The sequence below is a fragment of the Anopheles nili genome, chromosome 3 (genome assembly GCF_943737925.1).
Source record: "Anopheles nili chromosome 3, idAnoNiliSN_F5_01, whole genome shotgun sequence".
Classification (NCBI taxonomy): domain Eukaryota; kingdom Metazoa; phylum Arthropoda; class Insecta; order Diptera; family Culicidae; genus Anopheles; species Anopheles nili.
Window position 1 is genome coordinate 5,906,919 of NC_071292.1, and position 24,341 is coordinate 5,931,259.

The window sequence follows — 24,341 nt, forward strand, 5'->3', positions numbered from 1 at the left end:
AGGTGTATTTCTCGTCCATTGGCAAGTCATCCCGTAAACTTTCACCGCAACAAACACACATTTGTTTGACATTTCAATAACAACCCCGGGAAAAAAAGAGGAAACATAACTACCCCACCGGCTACAAGCTGCAACAAATCTTGCGTCGAAAATCACCAAACATCTACCGGAACATGGCAGGGCTTGGGGGAATAAAAAAAAGTTATGCACCGTCGTGTTTTGCTTTGACATTTCCGTATGTCGCGTCACCGAACGAACGGTTACGAAACAGGAAAAAAAAGAATGGGACAAACCGTGCGGGAGACGCGCCACAAATTTCGATTTACCGCCGGAACCCGTGGATCTCCACCTTTGGGTCTTTGATCGATCGCAAAAAAGTTCGTTTCCGCTCACGAACCCAACCGCGCGCACATCTGCCCTCCGGTGTGTGTCAGGCGATTGTCGTGCGGATGGTTTGACTGGCGATTGAACCGGTTTCCATTTCCAAACGCGTCTGAATTTTTCTTTTCTTTTTGCTTTTTTTGAAAACAAGCTGAGCAAAAAAACAAGACGCGTGATTCACGTGAAAATGCTCCACCGATGGCGTTCGTTAGCCGCGGGCATCACGAGCGTTCGAAAACAAAAAGCGAAACAAACCACAGTGGCGCACGAGAAAGTGTCACTTAACCGCACGATCTTGACGGTTCGAGAGAAGCGGCGTGTTCGCGTTTCAGCGCTTTTCTTACGGGGTGGAAAAAGCATGTAAAGGGAGGATGGGAGGGTTGTATTTTCATTCACACGTCCCACTGTAAACTCGCATCCCTCCCCAAGCACAAACCTGTGACATAGCACTTGCGTTGCGCAATAAACAATAGCTTACAGGTGCACGCCACCGTTTTTGACAGGTTTGATTGGAAAAGTGCTACCGTGCGGGGTGTAATCGCGTGTGTGCTTTTCCAATTCAGCCCAAGATGCCAAACGCTGCCACACGATAAATAGACTCAGCCAATTAGGCTTTAAGCACATCTTTTCGGCCCACGCTCCGTTCGACGTAATGATTGACATTTTCATTTACATTTGCCCCTTGCGCGGACCCATGGCACTCACCAGAATCCTGATGGATACCTCGGAAGCATGCGAAACACCGGGCGAATTGGTTCTATAAATAGGCGACTCCAATATTGCGCAAAAACGCGCAAACGAAACCGCCTGCAGCAGCCAGTCCCATCGATCGGACACATGTTTTATGCTAGACGGACTCCCCGCCCGATCATCTCGAGGTGTGAAGGTGCGAGGGCGAGAGCGAGAGTAAGGGGTTTTGACGTTTAGCTCTCGTGCGACAACCCCATCAATAGAGGGCGGCATTTAAGAGGCGGCTATTGACAGGGCACGTGGTTTGACCAGCATGGGCAACAATAATAACCGAAGCATAGCACAACACACTTGCTACAACATACAGCATCCATGTTGCCGTCGGAGCCGTCGTCGTCGTCCTGAGCCCCTTCAGGGAATGTTTACACAACCATTGATGATGGTGCAGGGCTCACAGCATGGCACACCAGGGCCAGGGCATTGAATGGAGTGCTAAAAATAACGCTGCAACATCTCGATCAACGTCTGCCGGGTTCGGAAAATGAACGCCTGGGAAAGTAACACCCGGTACAGTACGGAACTTGTTTCATTTAAGCCGCTAAACGAACCAACGCGACATCAGAAACATAAGAAACCGCTACAGTTATTGAGTGAAAAGCTTGAGATTTTCCTGCTCGGCTGATAACGACACCACATAGATTAACAAACACCATACATTGGGTTCTAATTATTCCCACCCTTCACAAACCTCCTTTTAACCCGGTGTAAAACATTGTAGGATTATTACATTTCGCTGCTATTCTTATATTATTTATTATCGCCATCAAATTTGCATTTCAGCACGTACGAGCACGCGGCAGCGATATGGTGTTCAGTCGAAACAGTGTTTTCCCCCTAAAAACTACAGCCTAGAGCAAAGCAAACATTTGCATTTCAGGCGTGCATTATTCGATAACGTCTGACAAAAAAAGGGTTCAAGGGATGTCGATATCTACCACCTTCTCTCGGGAGCTGTTGCGTCAAATTCAGTTCTATTTCCTCCCAACGGTGGCTGCGACGTCTCGTAAAACATGGCGCCATGTAAACAACACACAGTTCCCTTCCCCGAAAAGACACACTTAGGGTTGATGAGCGGCCTGAGCAAAGTGATATAATTAAATGGGAGTAAAATCGAAAGAATGTTCGCTACGCAATGCAGGCGACGAGAATGCGACCCCGAAAAATACAAACAACCACATCGTTTGGCCGCATTCCGCATTTCCTGAGGCATCTGACGCCTGAGGGAATCGAGGTGTCGGTGTCAGTGTGGACTTGTTTACAAACAATTAAACGATCGTGTTCGGGATCGACTTGGAAAAGGTTCTTTGGTGAAATCGATCACACATGCAACGGAAGCACATTCAATCGCTCTAACCTGGAACATCAGACCCGCATTGTCACACACTTTAGTCACCGTTAAAATTAGATCAAATCTAATCCACTCAGTTAGGAACAACGTGCGAGAAGTTAACACGTGTGTCGTGACACAGAAGACCCTCGCCTAACCTTGAAGACATCACTCCCTTGATGTACTGCGACCGACTCCTCGATCAATCATCGCCAAAGATGCCTACAGCTCCGTGTGTGGGCAACACTAGCGACTGCTCTTGATGATGGAATTTTCCACCTCGATTGTCGTGTGTCAAGTGAAATAAATATCGCTCGGGGGCGCGAGGCTAATATGGAAATCAGCACGCAACCGTGGAGGCGTTATCTCAAGTGGGCGAGTTAATGTAGCAAACCCTCCGTTGGGTGATCGAGAATAAGCGGCTTCTAGGAGGCGTCTTCTTCCCATTACACTCTTCTAGCTTTAGATACTTCACACATCGTTCCAGCCGCAGTGACTTCTTCCAGACTTTCAGCCAACATCAAACACCATTGTCGTCATTTTCGATGAGCCATCTGGCAAACGAGGTCTTCAAGACCGCCTTGAAGGGCCTCAGGGAGTCGGGCTTCTTTTGCCTAGCAGCAAATAAAAATGTTGCCCCTGACCGGAAAACTGGGAAAAACCAAACAAAACTCTACGCATGCCCCCAAAAAGTGGCCAATAGTTTTCAGCTGCTTGTGATATTTTATTACCGTGATGTGATCTTTCCATTTTCTCGTGCACGACCACAAACATCGTCAGCCGGGCGGAAGACGAGAAATAGAGAGAGAAAGAGAGGGCCAGTCAACACGCCCGTTGCCATTCCTCGAATGATTTGTTTACAGTAATCGTAGCCAAATAAAAATCGTCTTGCGGGGCGGAAAACTTGGCCTTGAGCAACAGCCAAACCACGCAACCCTCCTAGAGGGATGATGCCATTCACTAGGGTTGACGTAACGCATCAACGAGAAAATGGTTCGGCTTCATCGGACGATGTTGATTATTCGTTAACAACCCAGCGGAATGGAAGGTTTCAAGCAGCACATAGACGCGCCAGATGAGCGTGAACTGCATGAGACTTACTGCAATCACATGAAACGCCACAGTTTCTTATGGTGAACTCGTTTCTACCTGAGCATAAACAGACACGCTGGGCTTCAAATTCTTTCCCAACGGCTCCATTTGTGGGCAAATTTCTTACTTGCTCATTGAAATTCAAACCGGAAAAGATATCCGTCGTCGTATATCGGTGCAAACATACACAAACACCTATGGGTCGGGCCCTGCTGCCTCTCGCATTCCTCTATCCCTTTGGCGTTGTTGCAACCGGAAATATACGCGCCTTCTTCAGGATTTTATGACCACACCCCACAGCTAGGCTATGCTGACCTTCTTTCCTCGAAGACATCCAATGGCGCGCGGAGGGTGTTGAAGAAGCGAATGGGCGAGAAAATTATCACATCGTAAAAAAACGGACCAACTCGACCGAACGGACGGATGCAGCAACTACTGGTTGAAAGATAAGCAACTGGCAACATTGCCCGGTTGAGTTTTGAATACTCGGAACGACTGCACATAAGGCCATTGAATACTCCAAATGTCGGAAGTGCCCTCGGACGCCATTTCGTTTGAATATATTATTTCAACGGGATACCCCGGGAGAGCGAAAGGTTGGATGTGAATTTTATATCACCTTCGATCGGCCAGTTGTCCGATTTTCCATGCTGCACAATATTCACCCTTCTTTGTTTATCCATGCCATGCTAGTTGATAAAACATAACGCTCGAAAATTGAAATATTCATAAACTGCTACTGCTGCTGCACTCCTTGCCAGCCAGTCTTCTGTTCCTTTGCAATCGATGCGCTTGAACTGTCAGCTGGAAGCCAATGTTCTCACCATCCTCGCCAACCAAAACCGGACTAAAAAGAACATCGATCGAAAAGCTACGTTTAAAAATAGAAGCACCCATCATCCAGTGCAAAACTTTCGCCCAAGAAGCCCTACTAGTGCAAGAGCCAGGATCACAATTGCATTTTCCAGCTCGACAAGAACGAAGGAGTGAAATAGCATTCTCGACACCATCGAGTGACAATGGCACGGATACATAAGAAGTGACATCTGAGGGCTGTTCGATGGAGGGAAATTGGATCTTACGGAATTGGATCGTTCGAGCACTGCCGGTGCTTCTTTCGTCCTTCTCCAGTCTTCCGTTTTGCAACATTGTTCATCACTTTCGCTCGAAAACAAACTCATAAAGGCTAATTTTATCGCCCCCCATCGCAAAACGTCCCACAAGCGTGACCCACATATAGTAAACGGGCACGTAAAAGCCTGAGAGACACGGTCAACAAACGTTCCGTTGGCTTGGCTTTCCGGGGTGTTTTATCAGCAAGTGCAAAATAGTTACGGTTCAATTTCAAACCTCCCCACAAACCTTGCAACTTTGTTTCGAGTTTTATTGGCATTTTCCACTGAAGGCCTATCAACAAACTACACGTTTCATTATCGAGCGGCCTCTTTGGCTAGCCAACCTCAAAACCAAAATCACCCACACCGAGGGAGGAAAATCAATGGTTAAAGAAACCTGGGACAAAACGAGAACAGTACCGCTTTCTTTGATGGTGGTGTGCCGCTTCTAGGCGCAAGTGACGTAATCTGATTTTCATCAACATACAATTTATTAACCACGCCATAAGACGCCATCGGCACCAGGCGAGCAAATGGCCGTGAAGAAAGAAAAACGGTCCAAATCGTCGTACCACGATCTAGCTCACATACAGATTCGTTCTTCTCCTACTTAACTGGGTCTAGATGGATGCTGGAGCATAAAATGGAGCAAGTTTCTGGCAGACATCGTGAGGGCACGCTCGTTCTTACGGCGACAAAGCATGACTTAAATAAAAAAACGCGAACATAATGCGATCAGATGCGAGCAGAGAATGGTCCCCCGAACGGTACGGCTTTAAGCCGTTACGGAAAGAAAACTGGTTCACAGTTAAAGAGGTACGTTATGGAACGGCGTACGACGCGGAAACGATTCGACATAAATTCACCGTCCTGTTGGGAGAATTGTGACAACAAAAAAACGATAGAAGCGCCATGTATGTAAAAATATAAAAACTAATCAAACCACGCAAATGTGGTGCGTGATTTTCTTCGGTTCGCATCTACCATGATGACTGTTTAATATCCTGCCAACGCACCAATCACGTGGGCTTCTAACAGCGCCAGAAGGATGAAACTACAACTGGGTCGCAGTTAATGATTTTAAATCGCTCGATCCTCATTCGAACGGTCATCTCCCCCGAAAAATCAAAGCTTTCTGACCGGTTCTGAACGGCCAGTAAATTATGCCACCTTTTTGCGATCGAGAACACCGCTAGCCGCGTGAATCGAAAATGGATTCGGCAGGAGTCTAATTTTAGCTTACCGTAAACCATTGCATTAGCATAACCATAAACGTGCGCTTCTCTCGCGAAGACACGCACGCACACAATCGGGTGTGGAGTTGGCACCGGCAACCGGTATTTGCCAGGAAAAAAAGGAAGGCCAGCCAATCTGCTTCGCTCGGAACACGCGGTCAACGTGATAAAAAGAGGACTTGGGAAAGAAAACGTCCAAGAAAACAGAAAACACAACAAACCCCCCATCGCAGAAGCAATGGAACAGAAGAGCGACAGGTCGAAATAATATTTCGTGCGATCATTCGTTCCGGTTTGAGTCCGGAGGGTTGCTGAATCAGCTGTTCGTAATTAAATTAAACGGTCCCTGGCTGGTACAATTCCAAACAGCGGCCAGCACGCTTAACACGCGGACACATAAGGGTTCACTTGTGAGCATGTGTTAAGTATTAATATGAAATGGTGTTAAATCTGGCCCTGATTTGGATGGCACAAACTCGTTTTTTCCACAATCAAACGAGCTACTCTCTAACGTCACGTGATTCTTAAACCAAATTCAAAGCCATGTGTAGAGCAATTGCTTCATGTTGCGAAATGTACAAAAAATAAGTATAAAGCACGCAATTTGCTTGCTGCTAGCTCTCAAATCAATCTCGCAGACACTGCTTACTGGCTGCTCGCGTTTTCCAGGGGGAAATTCAATACGTTGGCACGCTTCCAGATTTGAGGCAGCTTGCTTTAATTGACAACGGTTTTGTCGAGCTGGTCCTTCTCCCGTAGGACGCATGTGCTTGACTAACACGATAACAGAGGTGAAGAATGGTGATTTATTCATCATCATCTGCAATTTATTTAAGCTCTCCTTGCGCTAGTAGCAAAAAGGAGACACACACGTGCCCTGCCCACCATAAATCATAATTAAATCCCAAATTAATGGACCATTCAGCGGAATAGCACCCACAGCCTGACAGATGCGTATCCAACGCTTCCTAGAGTGGGTGTGTATGTGTTATCACTCACCTTCTATGCACACGACGTGGTCTCGGATCTGCTGGGCGACCTGCACGTCCGGGATGAGATCGATCAGATGGTAGATGGCGTAGATTGACGGATGCACGCTCTCGAACCGCTGGATCTCCTGGCGGATGGCCAGCGAGTTGTTGAACATCCAAGGCAGATGCGTTCGCGAGCTGTTGTTATTCATGGTTATTCGCACGACGCAGCTTCTCACTTGCACACCGCGAAAGATTGCACGCTCACTACACGCTTCCCTCACTACTGAACCAGCCCCAAAAGTGCTCTTTGCGGTAGAGTACCTTTCGCCCGGTTTCTTCGCGATCCAATTTTATCACTCCACGGCCATTACGAAGTTGCCGCGTTGCACTAGTATGTACTGATGAGCACAGGTAGTTCACGAAAAGAAAAGAAAAACTTCACCACCACGCGGCCACACAAAACAACCAGGGCTTGCTGGGATCAAAATTTGACACTACTGAAGCCGCACTGAGCGACACACACTGGCACACGGGCGACTTTGACGTTGGCGCCGTAGCAAGCCTTCCTCTTTTCACTTTCCTTTCGCTGGTTAATTCATCTGGCTCACTTTGATCGAGGTTATCGCTCCGGTGGCTAATTTTAATTCATTATCATCGGTACCGGGTGGGCCATACTCCGGCCCGGATGGTTTGTGGATTCACTTTCACCAACTTACCGTCGTTGCTAGCGTGTAGGAGCCACCGAACGGAACAACGTTATTTATGTGTTTTAGCAGATAGTTAGAGAGATGATCTGTCGTTAGGAGGGAAAGCAAATAGAAGCATGTGACTATGAAGGCTCTGAACAAATGGCAAATACTATACCAATCATGCGGCTATGCCCAAAAGTCGAACGTCAGATATCAAACTTCACGAGTATTTAACAAAAAAGCTTATAATCAATCGCGCTTTAACTTTTCGAGCTTCAGCACCATGGAAACACACACACAAACTGCTTTAGTGAATGACCGTAATTCAGGGTAGCGTTTTGTGCTGAACCACCAAATTCTTTCAACCATGCTATGGGTCGATTGTGTGTTTTTTGCGAATTTTGTCCCTTAACTCGCGACCCATCCAAGTGCACTGGGACGAATAATACCCAGAAACCAGCACGAAAGATGATCAAAGCCACCCCAAAGTTTTTACCCACCTCAAACCACACGCACCGCACCACGTTCGTCCCTGGACCAAGGAAACCCACAACCGATTCTTTTGGGACTTTTTTTCCTACTTTTTACACCCTCTCACCGTTCTCGAGAGCCCCTTTCGACGCTTACTTGCGATTGTAGACGAGCTGCGTCCCGTTTCCACACTATCTTCTGGGCATTTACGCACTTCAGTTTAGCTTTCGTGGGTTCTCCTTTCCACCGGCACTTGGCTTACAGCTTCCTCCCGTTCGCAGCGAGAAACTTTCGTCCGCTCGGACACACAAACACACACCATGTGGGCGCCGAATGGAAGGCGAAAGAAACGCGCCACGGCAAGACCATCACGACGGGCAGTGGCGCAGAGCTTGCAGCTTCATTTCTTCGTTTCCTTTTCTTCGCGTGTTTTCTCCCGATGGACGCGACCTAACAAAAAAACGACCAACCATCGATTGACCACAGGTAACCGGGTGGAGGGTGCGTCAGCGGTAGAGTGGGGGAGGCTTTTCTGCGTGATGATGGATGCTGCTCACACAAGACGAACCATTGCAAGCACAGGTGATGTTTGAGGCTGGAGGAGGGAGGGAGGTTGTTCTGCTTGATTCTCCTCGGTAAGTAACCGAACACAAAGTGCCAATTACGGCTGCCAGCGGGCAGGGCGCCAAAGAGAAGAAGTAACACACACACAAAAAACCGATACGGAACACAATTCTACGCGCCACCAAACAACACACCCCCGCGTTGCGCAGGCACTGGCACTGGCCCTCTATCTCTCACGCATTTGCTCGCTCGCTCATACGCACGTACCTTTTGAAGGCTGCTCACACGAGCTGTTGTTGAACCACGGATGCACTTCCTTGCCGCAGGCTGCTGTTACATACTGAACCAAAACCTGTCACTGAAGGAATTCCAATGCAACGCTCACCACTTTAACACAAAACCACCGCCGTGGAGTTTCCTCTGGCACGATGGATGCTGTTTTTGTCCGCACACACGATTCACGCGCACAACTGGCCAAAACACGTCCGACGCGAGCAAGCGTTTGAAAGTATTTTGTTGTTTTGTGCCTGTTCTCTCTCGTCGGGGCATGACAGTCACTGATGTGTAAAGCGCTGCAGGTTGGACTGTCGCAGCTTGGTGGCTGTCAGACAGACTGTATGTTTGACAGCCGCAGGGGCCCAATGTTTATCGCGATATAAATACTTATTATTTTTGTTTAATAAAAATTTATCATGTGCATTCAACTTTTTTACAATTTTGGTTAATTTTGTAATCAATTTTACGTTTATATATTCGTAATTCCTCAAACGTCTAGCCACCAGCGTATTGACCAGCCTTATGGTATGTATGCCGGCTAAATTTGACGTTCCTCTTTCCCGTTGCGTTGCTTTGTGCACAAACAATCAAAACATAGGAAACAGAAAGTTGTGCATTTCGTATTGCGCAGTGTTTCAGCGATATTTTGGATATTTTCGATAAACGGTAAGATATTTTACTCATATTCTACCTCCAACACGCTGCATTCTTTATAACGTTTTATGTTTTGTGTTCGCTTCTCCACAGCTCCTGTTATCAGCTCCTAGGCCAGGTTGAGTTCGAACCTCCATTTTCCAAGCGAAACAATGGCCAACACAGAAGTGCCTTTCGGTATGTACCCACATGAATAACCTGTACCTCCGATAACCATATTATAGTAATCATATTCGATTCTCGTGCTTTTAGATGCAAATCAGATCGAAAACGTACGCGTGAATCTGCCCGGTGTAGTCAGCTCCGTTGACCTATTGACATCGCCTCTTATCAAACGCGTCACACATGCCGAATTTCTGGCCTACACATTGAAGGCACTGTCGCTGACTGATTTGACTACGCTCGCTGGCGATGATACCGCATCAAATGTCGCCCGATTGTGTTTCCGTGCGGCTAATCCATTTTCCGATCACCGCGCACACGTGGCAACCAAAAATCGCTACCATACAGCGGCCGTGTGTGTCTATCCCAGCCGTGTCGCTGACGCACACAATGCCCTGAAAGCGCTAGGCATGGTAGGCAAGATCCAAATTGCATCCGTTGCGACGGGATTCCCTTCCGGATCATACCCCTTGGAGACGAGACTAAGTGAGATTCGCTATGCCATCGAAAGCGGCGCAACCGAGATCGACGTGGTGATCGATCGCAGCCTGGTGCTGGCTGGTAAATGGGACAAATTGTACGAAGAAATCGTTGCAATGCGTAAAGCCTGTGGCGATAAGGTGCATCTGAAAACGATTCTCGGCATCGGAGAGTGCGGCAGTTTGGTGAATGTATGTATAGCGATGTGTACGATGTCCTATGAAAATGCATTCTAACAACTATTCTCTCGTCCCATCCACACAGGTATACAAAGCCTCCATGGTGGCAATGATGGCCGGTTCCGATTTCATCAAAACATCCACCGGTAAGGAGGCGGTCAACGCGACACTCCCCGTAGGGTTGGTCATGATTCGTGCCATAAAGAAGTTCTACCAGCTGACGGGTAAAAAGATCGGCCTCAAGCCGGCCGGTGGCGTGCGCACGGTCCGAGATGCGATCGCCTGGATGATCATGATCCGGGAGACGCTGGGCGACGAATGGTTGGTGCCGGAATTGTTCCGTTTCGGTGCGTCCGGCTTGTTGGACGACATCGAGAAGCAGTTTTATGCTTTCTCGAAGAACTAACAAGCCGCTAGTTTCCCGTTTAAATGTTTAATGTAAGAAAATGTGCGTACGCAACATTCCCACGTTGTATCTTTTTGTATCTACCTCGTAGAATGTTATCGCTTAGGGAATTATAAAGATATTGTTTCTAATTACTCGATTTTCTAATTGCTCTGTTTCTTATTAAGCATGATTTCGGAAAGAACATCCTAATTCGGGTCCGCACTATAACACGTAGGGGTTTAGGATCATTTTATTTGGCTTTCTTTTTTTTCTTCTTCTTTACTTTGCTCTAGTGGCCATAAACGAAACGGATGGCTATGTAAAAACTACTTGTTGGTGATGTAAAAAAAGGTACAGAGTAACGTAAAGTAATAAATAAAATACGCACACACGGCGCAGGTAACGTGGAATGGTTTTGTGGCCGAGGGGCCCCGATTGCAATCCGTTCTTACGGCTCTATCCGGAAGCCCGTCTCCGGCGACGAGCTGTAGTTAACAATGCGAAACTTTCCAGATCGCATGTAGTAACCGTACCGGCCCCGGACGTTACCTTTACTGTCGCGCTCTTCTACGTGGAACTGACGATTCTTCCTGCCCGGGGAGAAAGAGAAAAACGATCATTAAAATAGGCGCGAGATGGCATTTTTGCAAACACAAAACACACATGAAAACGCAAATTGGGGTGCAAATGACAAACAAACAGTAAAAAAAAGATCGTGCAGTTAGTCACAAAAGATCACCACATTTACCCTTCACCCGTGTCATAGCCAAACTTGTAGCTGTTCGGCCCGTGGTGGCCATGCATTTGAAAATCGATTCTAGCACCTTCATCCTCGCCAGCCACACGTCGCGTGTACTGATCCACTCGCCGGGTCCGGCTGGGCACAAACTCGCCATGGTTCAGCTCATCGAGGCGAAGTGGCAGCAATGAACGACCCTCAATGCCGGTCGCTTCCGCGCGAGCATCCTGTTCCCCAAGCAACGCACTAGCCAGCAGCTTGTCCAGATCGATCGCATCGAGGAAGAACGTGTCCTCATCGCTCGATTCCGGCCGCTCCGTGCTAGCCTGGCGGGACTTTTCGTTGGCGTGCTTCTCGACCGTGTCCGCGTTCTTCAGGTTGATCAGTTTCTGCGTCGGAATGTACTTCTTGCCCTTGGTTTTCTTTGGCTTGGCGGCGTAATAGTTCGGTTCGCTTTGCTCCACCGGCGGTGGTAGCAGCGGTTCGGTCAGATCATCCCGTGACGGGCTATAGGAACCGTAGGATGTCGTGTGGGGAGAGCCGGTTGATGCGCTGAGCGAGCCGGTCTCCCCAATCGCGAAAAAATCTACCAACTTCGAGAGGTCCTCCATCTCGTCGTCCTTCGGCATCACGCGGATCATGTAGTGGGGTTTTTCTTTGGTCGCATCCGTGGCCACTACATCCGCTCGACTGGTGACGAGGGCACGTGGAGTACTTTGTTTCAGTGGGGATGCTTCGAGCAGGGTGGCTCCCAGGAGGCAGGTTGCGAACTAAAAAGGAAAGTTCATATCGGAAACAAATTAAGTCAAGCTATATCACGGCACCAAGACAGGCGGGAGACTCGACAGTCTGCGTGAACGCAATCCGTTTGAACAACAACACAGTGAAGCTGTACCGGAAGTGCTTTTCCACCGGCAATTTTCAACCGATCAACGAACGAAACGACCGAAGTGCGCGTGATGAAAGTGACTGCAATCTTTAAAACATTTCCTTCCCGCACGAATAACAATTCATAACCCGCGGAGGGTACTTCATTGCATTATTAAATTCCGTTGACGCCTGTCTGGCTCGCGAAAGCGTGATGCAACTCCATCTTTCTCCATCAGCTCCACATCTCGCCAGGCATCATCGTTGTTATCAAACACAGCAACACACTCCACCATCGGAAGAGGTTGCTGCTTCAGCTCACCATGGCAACAGTACATCAAGCCCAACGTGCTTCCGAGCTCTCTTGGATTTGAAATTATTATCGCTAGCGAATCGGTTGAAAATTATTATCGTTAACGGTTTTGCGCGTCACAAACTGTCGGCTATCCGGGAACCTGATTGAAAATCGAAATGTGAAAATTATGTTTACCACTATAAGCAACTTCATGTTGATAATTCCTGGTGGGCTTGAGTCGGGATACGTCGGATCGTTTAAATTCACCCCAGGGGAACTATTTATCAGCACCGGATTCACGATGATATCACAACCAGCGTTCGCACCGTATTCGAAGCACAAGACAAACGGGTTCGTTGAAAGCAGTCGTAACACTTCACTTGCAAACACTCCCGAATCGACGACGTTCACCTTCGAAGAATCTGGTCCGACCTTGCCAGCTGATGCTCGGTAAATAACCTTCCACACCGGCAAGCGAACCGTACTTATAGAACCGCAACGACCACTTTCCCCACTCCACAACCGGTGCGGTGCTCCCGCCCCAGGAAGGTGGAAAACTTGGAGGTGGAAAACGGCTCTGCTGAATTGTGACTTAAAGCGCGATTTTTTTTCCTTTTCCACCCCACGCGGGAACGCAATCGCGTTACGACGCGTGTTTGAGGCGTAAGCGTGCCCACAACCTGACTATAACCAGGTGAACTGCTACAGAAGAGGCCCTTCTTTTGAGACCAGTGTATTGTTTTCCCTTTCAATCGAGCCCAACGAACGATCGCGATCGTGGCAGCAGCTCCGATCTGTCCGAGAGGTGTCACCAGATTACGTTCCATCACGCGGACGGAACATTTATATTACAATCCCTAGAAGCGTGTGGCCCATCGAGGCGAACGATGCCCACCCGCGATTGCATGCCAATGCCCTTTTCCGAGTTCCAAACACCCCCCGTCCTGATGTCCCGGATTGGCATGAGGAAATTGAAAACCTGCCGAAGCGATCGCCAAAGGGTAACGCAGCGTACGGCCAGGAAACTCAGGAACACAAAACCTGAAACCAACACCGCACCGTACGGGCCCGGTCCAGCGAAAAAGGACGGAAACTTTCCGTCCAACCCGGCCCGGAGAGATTGATGACATAATATCCCTTTTCCGATGCTGCCACCGACAAAGTTGCCCATCGTGAAAGGGACGCGGGAGTGGAACCCTTCAGTGCGGCTGAATTAAATGTGTACCGTCGGAGTGGCCTGTTTGTGAAGGGCGATCGATGGACAATGGCCCGAGGCTTCCCATCGAAGGGTTAAACCCAACCCCGGTCAACCGGTGGACCCAATCTCGGTGAACCACATTTCCCAAAGCGATCGGAGGAGCACTCTCTCGCGTCCGTGGACATGTGGGACAAACATGTCGAGCATGATTGTATGCTGCACGTCCCACCTGATGGTCTGGCTGCGTCTTTTCTACATGGATATGTAGTTCAGTATTGCCGGTTCACAACGTGGTGAACCGGCTTGTTAAATAATTTAACTTCCGCGAGACATAATTGTCATTATTCTGCAGGCTGCGTGCGATCCGTGTTATCCGGGGCAGGTGCATGTTGGCCTCTCACACTGATAGGGTGGTAAGCACGCTTTTAATGAACACCATAAGGGAGCGTTTCCTGCTGATTATGTGACAGCAAGTTCTCACATTACACAGATCAACTCGCGTTTAAGCACAAGCGCGCATTTGAATGGAAAGCACGTTGCGTTGGATGGGGAAGAAGTTTGATTAAAAATTGATCGAAAATTGATAGTATTTTTCGTACACCTTTACGTGCTGGTTTCAAGAGAGCGCAAAACAATTTTTATGTTACAAAAAAAGGTAGCAACTTGCGCTAAATTAACCCAACAACTCCGGAAATCATCGTGGTGGGCTGCATTTCTCAGGTTTTTCACCCGCGTATCTGCCACGGGAGATGAATGTTCGATTGATATAATTTTTCTCCAACCCCATCAACCTGGCGCCCTATTGTGCGAACGGGGCGAACATGATCATTAAATCATCCTTTTTTTCTCTCACTGAAAAAGCATTCCCGCCCAACGGTCGATCGGTTTGAATCTTGTTAAGCCGCGATCGTACGACGGGAGACATACCGGAGCGCTCGAGAGGAAATTATGCTCCTACAGTGCTTATTACCGTGTGGCAAGTGCTCGGTCAGGTGCCACTTGCCATGGTGCTTCATAATCGATTAATGCCCTTTTTCCTAGCCCATATGCGTCCAACGACGCGATCTTGGAGGCAAACCGGAGGCGACGGAAGCTGCCCTGAACCGGAGGAATACGGTGAAGCTGCAACGCGCGAAGAAAACCAACGAGGAAAAGCTGCGAAAGCTGCACGCGGGCGTTGATACAAATGAGAGGAAAATGAGGAGAAAAGTGCTTCCTTGGGTTGGGCAGTCGAGCGCGAACAGCGAAGTGATAAGCCGCCACAAGTGCCGAAAGCCATCGAAGCCCGTGAAAGGCCCGTGGGTTTGTTGGTGTTGGCAAAGAAAAAATAAAAAGCTCACGCCACCCGAGGGGTGGAGAAAAATGTAAAACAACCCGAACCAAAACAGCATCATCGCATGTTGGCGTCGATACCATCCGCCCTTTCCATGTGGGGGGAACGAACGAATGAAGAAAAACTGGATGGAAAATGGTCCGTGATCTCTCGAATCGGGGGCGCGGAACACTTCGATCGTGCCGTTGCATAATACATTGGCTACAGGGAAAAAAGCGAGGTGATGGAATACGAGATCGGAAGCGAAATTGCGTTCACCGGTTCGCATTACCTTCTGCATTGGTTAATTAGCGCACTGGGGGGGTGAAGATTGTTTCTAACAGCCAGTTCCTGACGAAAGGTCTGACCCAACCGCGGTGATACGCGAATTAAATGCTAGATGTGTTGAGATAGCGCAGTTACAAAGCGACGATCATTAACCGGCCGAACGGTTATCGGACTGCGAAATCTCCCAAAACGCTTACAGTTTCACTTTCCAGCACCACCCTAGGCTGGTCGGAAAAGTGATGCACCACGAACGCACCGCCCCATGTTCTTCAAGCCCAATTAAACCCCATTAACCTCCGGTGATATAACACAAACGGGATCCTGCGTATGACAGCGAGTTTCCGTCTCATGCAGAACGGTATCCCTATGGCGTGTGTGGCCAGATCTAGCGACGCAGATTGAAGCATTACACGACATTGCGCACTTTAATCCCCGCCGTTGCGCGTCTCCCACCTTCCCAAATGGGTGGCCATCAATATCGTACATAATTAACAACGGCGGTGAGTTTGGCGATGCACCCGCGGTCGGTTCGCTGACTAAACGCAAGGAAAGTCGTAATAGAAGTGGTCACGCATCGATTCACCACGCGTTTTGAGTTGTGCTTGGTCTAGTGCGGGTCTGCGCCAAACCAAACAATGCGCACCGTAATTGAATTATGACCCATTTTTGCTCCTGCTCCGGTTGGGGGTTTAAAAATGTGATTTTTTTTCTCCCCGCTTGAAGCAAACGACACCGGCACAAGAGCGCGGCTGAGTTAATATCTCGCTTTGCAGCGATCGTTCGTTTCAAACGCTTAGTTCCTTTTCATGCTTGATGTGCGCCTCGCTTATGTAGTACCGGTTCGGTACGTTCTGCTTCGAAAACCACCAATCTTACCAAAAAACCAACCAAATCTGCGAGCTTCGACACGCTTGCGAGGATTGCATGAGCTTTGTCGTAATTTACAACGCGCTCCTGCTTAACAGGTGCGCAAGAGAAAGTCAAATCAAATTCGGTTCTATCCACTGTTTCTTCCGATCTAGATGCAACATTGTGGAAAGAAAGTAAAAACGAAACTACACCTAGATACAGATCACCGAACGCGCAATACACGGCTGGGCGTTTGAATGATACAACAAACTGACCGCATTTTTGGCACAACGCCTTCACGTAACGCACCAGTTGCAAGTGCGTCCGAGCTTTAGCATAGCCGGTGATCTAACGTGGGACTGCGCCTGTGCAAAGCACAAACGGTCGCGGTCGATTGGACCCATAAAACGACGGTGTTATTCGCCTGTGTTCGATTTATCGAGCGACACACTTAATCGAATCGAAGCAGTTGTTTCCAGTGACAGTGGTTTCTCTCACGCAAGCTGCGTACACTAAAGCGCAGTTTTGTACGTAGTCATCAGGCCGTCAAATTAATGATATAGGAGGAGTCACTTACCTTATGGTGTGCAGTACTAGTATACTTATCCGGTATAGCGCCAGTCCACGCAGCTATCTTGGCTTGCTGGAAAAGAACCCGGAACCATTTGCAGTTAGACGACGTTGTTTCTCGAATCAATCTCATCATTCCATTTCAATTTAAGCCTGTCATGTCTCTTCGGACCATGAGGACGGTATAAAAAGCCTTCAAGGATTAGATCAGCCTTCATGGCTATCTCCCCGGAACCACATTAGTGTACAGGGTCCAAAAATGCTTCTGAACAGTTTCTTTTCGAACTCGACTGATCAGGATTCGCCAAATTCTCAGTCTGCACAAGTTTTGTTTCGTTCTTCGACCGTATAAACGGAAAGTTTGAGTGGTTAAATTTCTCAGTCTGTAATATGGTTGACTACCACATGGCGCTAGCACGTGTGACTAGCACGTGGTCGGTACTGACTGTTGATCCAACAAGGGTGGAGTTTCGTAATTATAATTATATTCGAAAAATATCATACGCACAGCATATCTGATAAATCGGTTGCAAGCACTGTAAAATCACACGTCTATATACGTAAAAAGCGGTCCCTCTCCGACGAGGTAATGGGTATTCGTAGCTCTCTTTTCAAAATCCATTGTGACATCTCTCTCCTGTTTGCTTCAAAAGCACTCGATATTGTTTTTTATATCGTCGAATATCTTTTTCTCGATCGATGGCCGCACGATACGATCGTTCGGGACGGACGTGCCAAGGCTCAGGTACACCTGTTTCTTCAACTTCTTTGCAAGTCTCTGGGCTAGATCTTGCGAGCCACTGCCATCGGGCGGGCCGATTATCGTTGTGCCTAGCACTTCGGCGCTATTGTGTGCGCTTGGCATGGCCACTGCCATTTCGTCGAATGTTTCAGCCTTATCCTGGCCAACGTAAATGAACACTGAGTCTTTCATCTTCAGGACACGTATGTTGTACTGTACATCGCACACATCCACCTGAGCCAGGTGTGAGAGAAAATTTGGCGTCACCATCTAGAAAACCCAAAGCAAAGGTTGTAAGAATCCTAGGTCGATGTGCAACATTGAGAACAGAATTACCTTATGATATAATATTCCGAAGATAGAAAGAAGTCAGCAAAATAATCTGTCAAGCAGCGGTTCTTTCAATTCCGAATGCCGCTAGCTGATGCCAATTTCTTCTTTAGTTGCAGCGCTTATATCACCTTGAACATCCACACAACAAATGTGCGTACGGTCACTCAATCTTTAGATTTACTGAAATACATTGTAGATTTAATTTAGAAATGGTTTTCAATCGTGACATCAAAACCTACCCACGTGGCAATATTTACTCACCTAAAAGAACAGTATAACCTTGGTAATGATTCAATTTTTGTGCAAATTGAAAGACTCCTAGCGTGGTAGATTTTTATTCGAAAAAGTAAACAAGCCTTCGCAAACTCATGCTCGAATTGACAGCATTGTGATGACAGCGCGTACACACCGGCGAACGGGTTTACAACATTTAGTTCGGATGGTACATCGTATTTTCGAAGATCTTTATTTTTTTGAATTTTAATATTTACTGTAAGTTACTGATGAACCTGTAACGTTTGGCTTATTTATCTACAATAAACAAGCGCAAATTGTCTCATTTCATACAAAATTACTAAATGCAGCTCAAACAAAAAGACTATACAATTTGGTTCGTATATACCATGCTGGTTTCGTTACTCCATGCTAAACTTTGAAAATATCGTTACTATGGCGGCAAATCAAGCGATTAAAATTAATTGACTATTATTTTGAATGCTGAGCTGTTCGTTCTGTTAAATCAATTAATTTCCAGCTCTAAACATGTGCCTTGAAAATGTTTCTCAATTAATTATCATTCAACTGATTAAATAGCACCAACGTATGTTTCAATTCAATCATTTCTGACCAATATATTTATATAAAACATATTTTTTCACAATCGGAAGCCATTACTTTATTTCATTATATCTTTATTATCAATCTTTGCTCTAGATAACCTTCTTTTTCGTATCAGCGATCCTTCTTCAAGTGGTTCACATGATTACCTGAGATTGGAATCATGTTGAGTTAGGGATGATAAATTTATATTGTGATAAATTCACCCAAGTTCCCGATCCTTCTCGGGATGAGCGAAGCTGACACAGTTTTGAAATATCTTAAAAATGAAACCCAGCCCGATGTATCTTCGTGAGTCCTTTCCCGGAGCCTCCACGGAAGCATTTAAACCAAATTTTCAACCATTCCCACAACACTCGCTTAAAGGTTTCTTCACGTGCCTATTTTCTTAAGGGGTTTGAGCGAAAGGCTGTTTCTTAGCGTCCCCGACGTTTACTTTCCACCATTTTCACCCTCCACGCCATTTGCCAGCAGCCCGGAACGGAGGCCAACATTCCGCAAACTCCACTTACCGGAAGGACGGCGCAAAGGACGAGCGACGCGGAAAATGGTTTCCCTCCCAGGCGTTGCGGGGAAGTTTGGTGGACGAAAAGCGCAAGAAGCGCCCAGGGATTCGGAATGGCGCGGACAAAGAAGGACCGTCTCTCGAGGACGCTGTTGCCATCCGTTTTTCCGCATTTTCCCCCTCCCCCACTAGCCCAAGCGTTGAGCTGCAGATGAAGACGACGATGATGATGTGCTTTGAGGCCGGAGAGAGCGATTTTCCACCGTCCCCACCGTCGCCATTGGACGCCTTCCCGCGGCGTATTGAGTGGCTCTAGTTTGAATCACAGTGGAAAACAGTGGCTGCCAGTGCGGAAAAACCACCTCCAAAGGGCGCGGTGGGAGAAAGGATTCTCGGTTGAGAACAATGGGCAGAGTTTACTTGCCGTAGCATTCAACGCACAAAGCCTTCATCCGAGTAGGCGTTTCTTTGAAACGCCAGGGCGAAAAGCAAGCCGTCCGTGGAGTTAAGGGATGAAGAGCGAAAGAGAGACAGAGAGATAGAGAAAGAGAAAAAAAGTTTAGATCAAACACGAGCCCCGGGCATCGATCGCGGCAGAGGCACCCCAGTGGGGGATAATGGAGTTTTGCTTGGTTCTCCATTTTCTCAACCCAGTTCGGCGAAAGCAAGCGAAAGGTAAGTTTTCCATCGGCAGATGACACACCACCGCTGTAGGGAGGGAGGAAGTGGCGAGGAGTGGGCGAGAGAACAACGGAACGCCGCTTTTTCCGGAGGGGCGAAACGACAAAAGTTGTGTACTCCCGCGCGTGCTCTCGCTCCTCGGGATTTTTCCCCGTCCACCACGCTGCGGGCGCCTTTTCAAAGCGAACATTCCGATGGAAATGCGTTTTATTAACCATCAATTGCGTGGATCAATTCATGCGCGCGATCAGTGGGAGCTCGGTGCGGGGGTGGTGGCGAAGAATGTTTGCGTGCGTTTTCGGAAGGGCCCGCGCGGAAAATGACGTTAATGAAAACGATGCAGGCTGTTTCGGGTTCGAGCAACCGTTAAAGCCGCGAATCCGCATGGGCTCTGAAGCAGCACCTCTGAGAAGTGGGTTATTGTGGTCCTTACGGGAAAGAAAGGAAAAGCCACTTGACACAGGCGACAACTAGTTAGCAGGAGGCAAGTGTCCGTGCTTAGGGATAAATACTAGAATCCTGTAAGGTGATTTATCTATTTTACTGCTGATAAGAACCGAAAGAATACACCACCTTTAAGACGAAAGACAACTTATTTGCTTCTGAATCAAGCAAAGATATGTATTTTGAGTAATTCTATGAGCAGTTATCAAAATAGTGTGATCACAAAATAATAGAAACTCCTTTTTCTCTCCTTCACCGTAGAAATTGCTCCATTCTTACCAACAGCTTATCCACTTTCAACCTCCTCATGTGGGAAACTCACCCAATGTCTATACGCTCTTTGCACACTTGTCGCAAGAGGAATAAAAGCAAGACCCGATGAAAACATTAAACACAATAATTTGTCCATCTTTCAGGCATCGCTGCGCAAACTAATTGCAACCCATATGCAAATACTCCCACCGACCTCGATGTCGACCGACCCGACCGTTCCGCTCGGTACGAGTTTCGGATCCGCGTCGAGTGGCAAATATTAAACACGTCCTTAGCTTTATCCTCGCCCTCCCTCTCTCTCTCTCGCCAGCACTTGCCAACGTGCCGCCCACCCACCGCGTAACTAATCTGAATTTTATTAAAAAAGTAAATAAGCAAACACACCAACGCCGGTTCCGGCAGGTTGCTGGGGAGGATATTTTTTTTTCGTTTCGCCTGCTCTCCGACCTCAACAGGATATCCGAGGTTGGGCGGGAAAAAACCCCCGGAAAACATCACCCACCCATCACCCCTGAGCGATAATTGCTGTGTAAAGCGGCAACACGGCTAGGGTCAGGACGATACAACCCCTTTTGAAGGGGTTCCATTCACTCACCCTTCAGTGTTGGTGCGAGTCATGTTTGAATCGGTCCGCTCAATTGAATCCCGGCGCTGTACGAGAGGATTTCCTTCGATTTTTTTTGTTTTCCTTCGCCCTTCTCCGAACCCAAAAGGACATCCCATCATTGATCCCCGATCCCGAGCACCGAAACGGATAGGGCGAATTAACTTTTATTTAATAACCTTCGGATTTCCGTTCCCCTACGCTAGCGGGTTTGATTATCCTTTCCAATCGCCGGACATCCCGGGTTGCCGAGGGAAGAAAAGTCATATCAACCTACGAGTGTCCTGGCGCTTGCACGTGCACTCGTGTCCTTTTTGTACCCTGCCCGTTCCGATGAGCATACTGCTGCTGCTGCTGATGATGATGATGATGATGACGCTGCTTGTCGTTGGGTCGAGTTCCAGCGAATATGAACGCCCCCCGTGCGACATTGAGCTGGCCATTTATCGTTGTATTAATTTTATGAGCTATTAGGCGTCTAGCATGAGGTTATGAAAATTTTTATTAGCAGTCGCTCCCAGTGGCGCTGGAAGGATAGCTCATCTTGTCGTCGCCGGGAGATAGTAATTTTGTGGTAGCTAGCCTTTTCGCCCTTCCTCGAGACGACGAGGGGTTTTTGCAAATTTATTGCCTTCTCGGCCGCTTGGTGAATGATGACCGTTCGTTGTCCCATTTCGAATGCTGACGAATGGTGGCAGCATTCGAGCGACCGATCGTGCTGGAGGAACGTGAAACATTTGCGTTAAGTTGTGCTTAGTTTTAAAATTAGAAAGTGCAACGGTTACGTGAACCGGTGGTCGGGAAAATCCACCCCCAAAGCGAACTATTTCCTCCGCCCCACGTTTTACGGCGTGTGATAAAAGCGAAGGCGATGGCGAAAACTGAAAATCTCCACAAACATGTCCGTGTAACGGGCCATTGTTTCGAGCTGGAGCTGGTAATAATAGCAAGTGCGGTCGTAGACGCATGTAATATATATATATCGCACAAAGTGCTATCTGAAACAAAGCGTGGTATGAATAATGTGGCTTCACGATCGACGAGCGGCGTGTCCTGCCGCCGGGTGTGATTTCGACACATTCATCCCCCTCCCCGTTCCGAGTGCCATTCCGAACCGGCACCCAGGAAAACCCCGCTTTTTAGACGAAACGAACCACTTTTCCACCCCACCGACCGAGTGTGCGTCTATTGTTATGGTAGAATTTTATTAAAAACATATGAATAGCGATCGCTTTCAAAATTACTAAAGCCCACACTCAGCATCCGAGGGGCCAGTCCCACAAGGACTTGTGTCCTTCCCAACGGTGGCCCCTTTTTCGCAGACATCGTTGCCCTTGGCACCCCCCGGAAAGGGAAGCTGGTGGCCAGTACACAGGGACCAAACCATTCGCTACACTTGTCAGACCGGCGAGAGAAAGAGAGAGAGAGAGAGAGAGAGCGAGTGTGAGTTTTTGTGTACTTTTATTAGATTTTATTGGAAAACGTTAACCTCTCAATGCTGGCAGGCCAACCGGAACCGGTCGTTCTGGGGTTGCAAGGGAAAAAGGAGAGCGAGAAAATCATTCAGAGCACGATCTCGTACGACCCACCCGGTCCAGAAGGGTCAGTTCCGTTATTCGGGAAGGATCCGCTACCGAGGAGACAATGGGAAACAGAAAAAGGACAGGGAGGACAAGGTTCGGTGCGAAATTGCGCCCGGTGACAAGTGTCCGCAGAGGCAGCGCAGAAATGAGGGTAGGGAAGCGACACACACACACGCACACGACCGCTCGGAGAAGGTCCTTTTCGTTTCGGTCGCCTAGCCGTTTTGCAGGACGACGACGGATGCGGAAGCTGGCAGGATTAGAGGGTGTCGATTTCAATAAATTTTGCCGCCCGAACAGACGGAGATTGTCATCGTCACCCTTGCGTGTGTGTGTGTGCTAAGGATGTGCGCACCAGCCACGGGTGTCCTTGTTGTAGGTACTTCTGGGGGTAGAGGGAAAACCTAATAAAAAAACCAAAAAGCGATTTGTCCAACTGATTATCCGGTTCGCGCTACCAGGAGGGGCAAATCAAATAATGTTTCCCTTGCCGAAGGATATTTTTCCCTCCTCGTTCCAGCAGCCTTCGTCGTCCACAAGTGTGCGCAATCATCTTGTGTGACGCGTGAAGAGGATTCACGTGGTTCCAGGCACGCAGCCGTGTGCTGGCTGCGTGAAGGGAATGAAACCTGTTCTTCATCCCTTTCAGCAGAGGGCTGTAGGGCCGTTCCGGGGCGGTGGATTTCGATTCGGCCCGGTGCCATTTGTCATCGGAAGTTATTATTAAAATGAAGAGTGATTAATGTTGGTTAGAAGGGGCGGACCGGGAGACAAGTGGCCGGATGAAATTTATGGCAAATAGCGCGTGCTTTGAGCTGGGTTTAATAATCTTAGCACAGTGCGAGAGGACAGGTAGCAAGCGGCCGTTGGAGGCAATAATTTTAAATCAACCGGAAGCGAGTGTATGGCGACTGAAATTGCCACTGAAAGGCGAAGCGGAATAGAGTGAAATTTGCACAAAAAGTGCTCGTGGTGGCCGTAATTTATGCACGGCCAAAAATATCACCTAGAGTTATTAATTTCAAACCTCGAGATGATCTCCTCTTGCCGGTGGCTACTTGGATCCTGGTCAGTGGGGCTTTTTGGCATCAAATTTGTAGACATCAAAGTAGGCAAGGTGTCATATTGCGCTTAAGCTGAATGTGTACATGTCCTCGGGAGGTGTCTAATAGCACGATAAAATGGCACCTTTCCCAGGCTAAAGCCCTCATGCGGACCCCCAATCGCAATGAAACACCTGCAAAACCATCGACTTCCTTCATCGTTCACATTTAATTGCGCAAATATGCCCATCGAGCGGCGGCAAATCGGCGCTTCAGCTGTCAAGAAATCATTTATCCTTAATTCCAACACCTCCACCCGACGCTAATGCCGCGAAACGGGTACGATTATCGCGTAGCCCGCCAGCCGATCGTCGCGGCATTCCTGTCCATGAAAATTGCGAACAAATTGAATTCACCCATGAACGGTTTTTGCCCCAAGCC

At 48.0% G+C, this 24,341-nt stretch overlaps 3 protein-coding genes across 3 annotated transcripts; 1 reads left to right on the plus strand and 2 right to left on the minus strand.

The window, feature by feature from the left end:
• Window positions 1-9,680: 9,680 nt before the first annotated feature.
• LOC128725514 (deoxyribose-phosphate aldolase) lies at window positions 9,681-10,812 on the plus strand. The gene is made up of 3 exons (XM_053819266.1): window positions 9,681-9,705; window positions 9,781-10,361; window positions 10,435-10,812. The coding sequence occupies exons 1-3, from the start codon at window positions 9,681-9,683 to the stop codon at window positions 10,753-10,755; spliced, it is 927 nt and encodes a 308-aa protein (XP_053675241.1). The 3' UTR covers window positions 10,756-10,812.
• Window positions 10,813-11,016: 204 nt separating this feature from the next.
• LOC128726563 (uncharacterized) lies at window positions 11,017-12,851 on the minus strand. Its single transcript, XM_053820378.1, has 3 exons — window positions 12,834-12,851; window positions 11,486-12,246; window positions 11,017-11,327 (listed from the first exon to the last, which is right to left on the minus strand). Exons 1-3 carry the CDS (start codon window positions 12,849-12,851, stop codon window positions 11,186-11,188), a joined length of 921 nt encoding a protein of 306 aa, XP_053676353.1. The 3' UTR covers window positions 11,017-11,185.
• Window positions 12,852-17,413: 4,562 nt separating this feature from the next.
• LOC128726505 (uncharacterized) lies at window positions 17,414-17,867 on the minus strand. The gene has a single exon (XM_053820319.1). The coding sequence runs from the start codon at window positions 17,865-17,867 to the stop codon at window positions 17,502-17,504; it is 366 nt and encodes a 121-aa protein (XP_053676294.1). The 3' UTR covers window positions 17,414-17,501.
• Between the last annotated feature and the right edge of the window lie 6,474 nt (window positions 17,868-24,341).

Bases quoted from the DNA above. Each gene is read 5' to 3' on its own strand.
- LOC128725514 (XM_053819266.1), top strand. From the start codon at position 9,681: ATGGCCAACACAGAAGTGCCTTTCG. The intron at 9,706-9,780 runs GTATGTACCCAC...TCGTGCTTTTAG, and splicing joins CAACACAGAAGTGCCTTTCG to ATGCAAATCAGATCGAAAAC. The intron at 10,362-10,434 runs GTATGTATAGCG...CCATCCACACAG, and splicing joins AGTGCGGCAGTTTGGTGAAT to GTATACAAAGCCTCCATGGT.
- LOC128726505 (XM_053820319.1), bottom strand. From the start codon at position 17,867: ATGGTGACGCCAAATTTTCTCTCACACCTGGCTCAGGTGGATGTGTGC.
- LOC128726563 (XM_053820378.1), bottom strand. The intron at 11,328-11,485 runs GTAAATGTGGTG...CTCCCCGGGCAG, and splicing joins GGCTATGACACGGGTGAAGG to GAAGAATCGTCAGTTCCACG.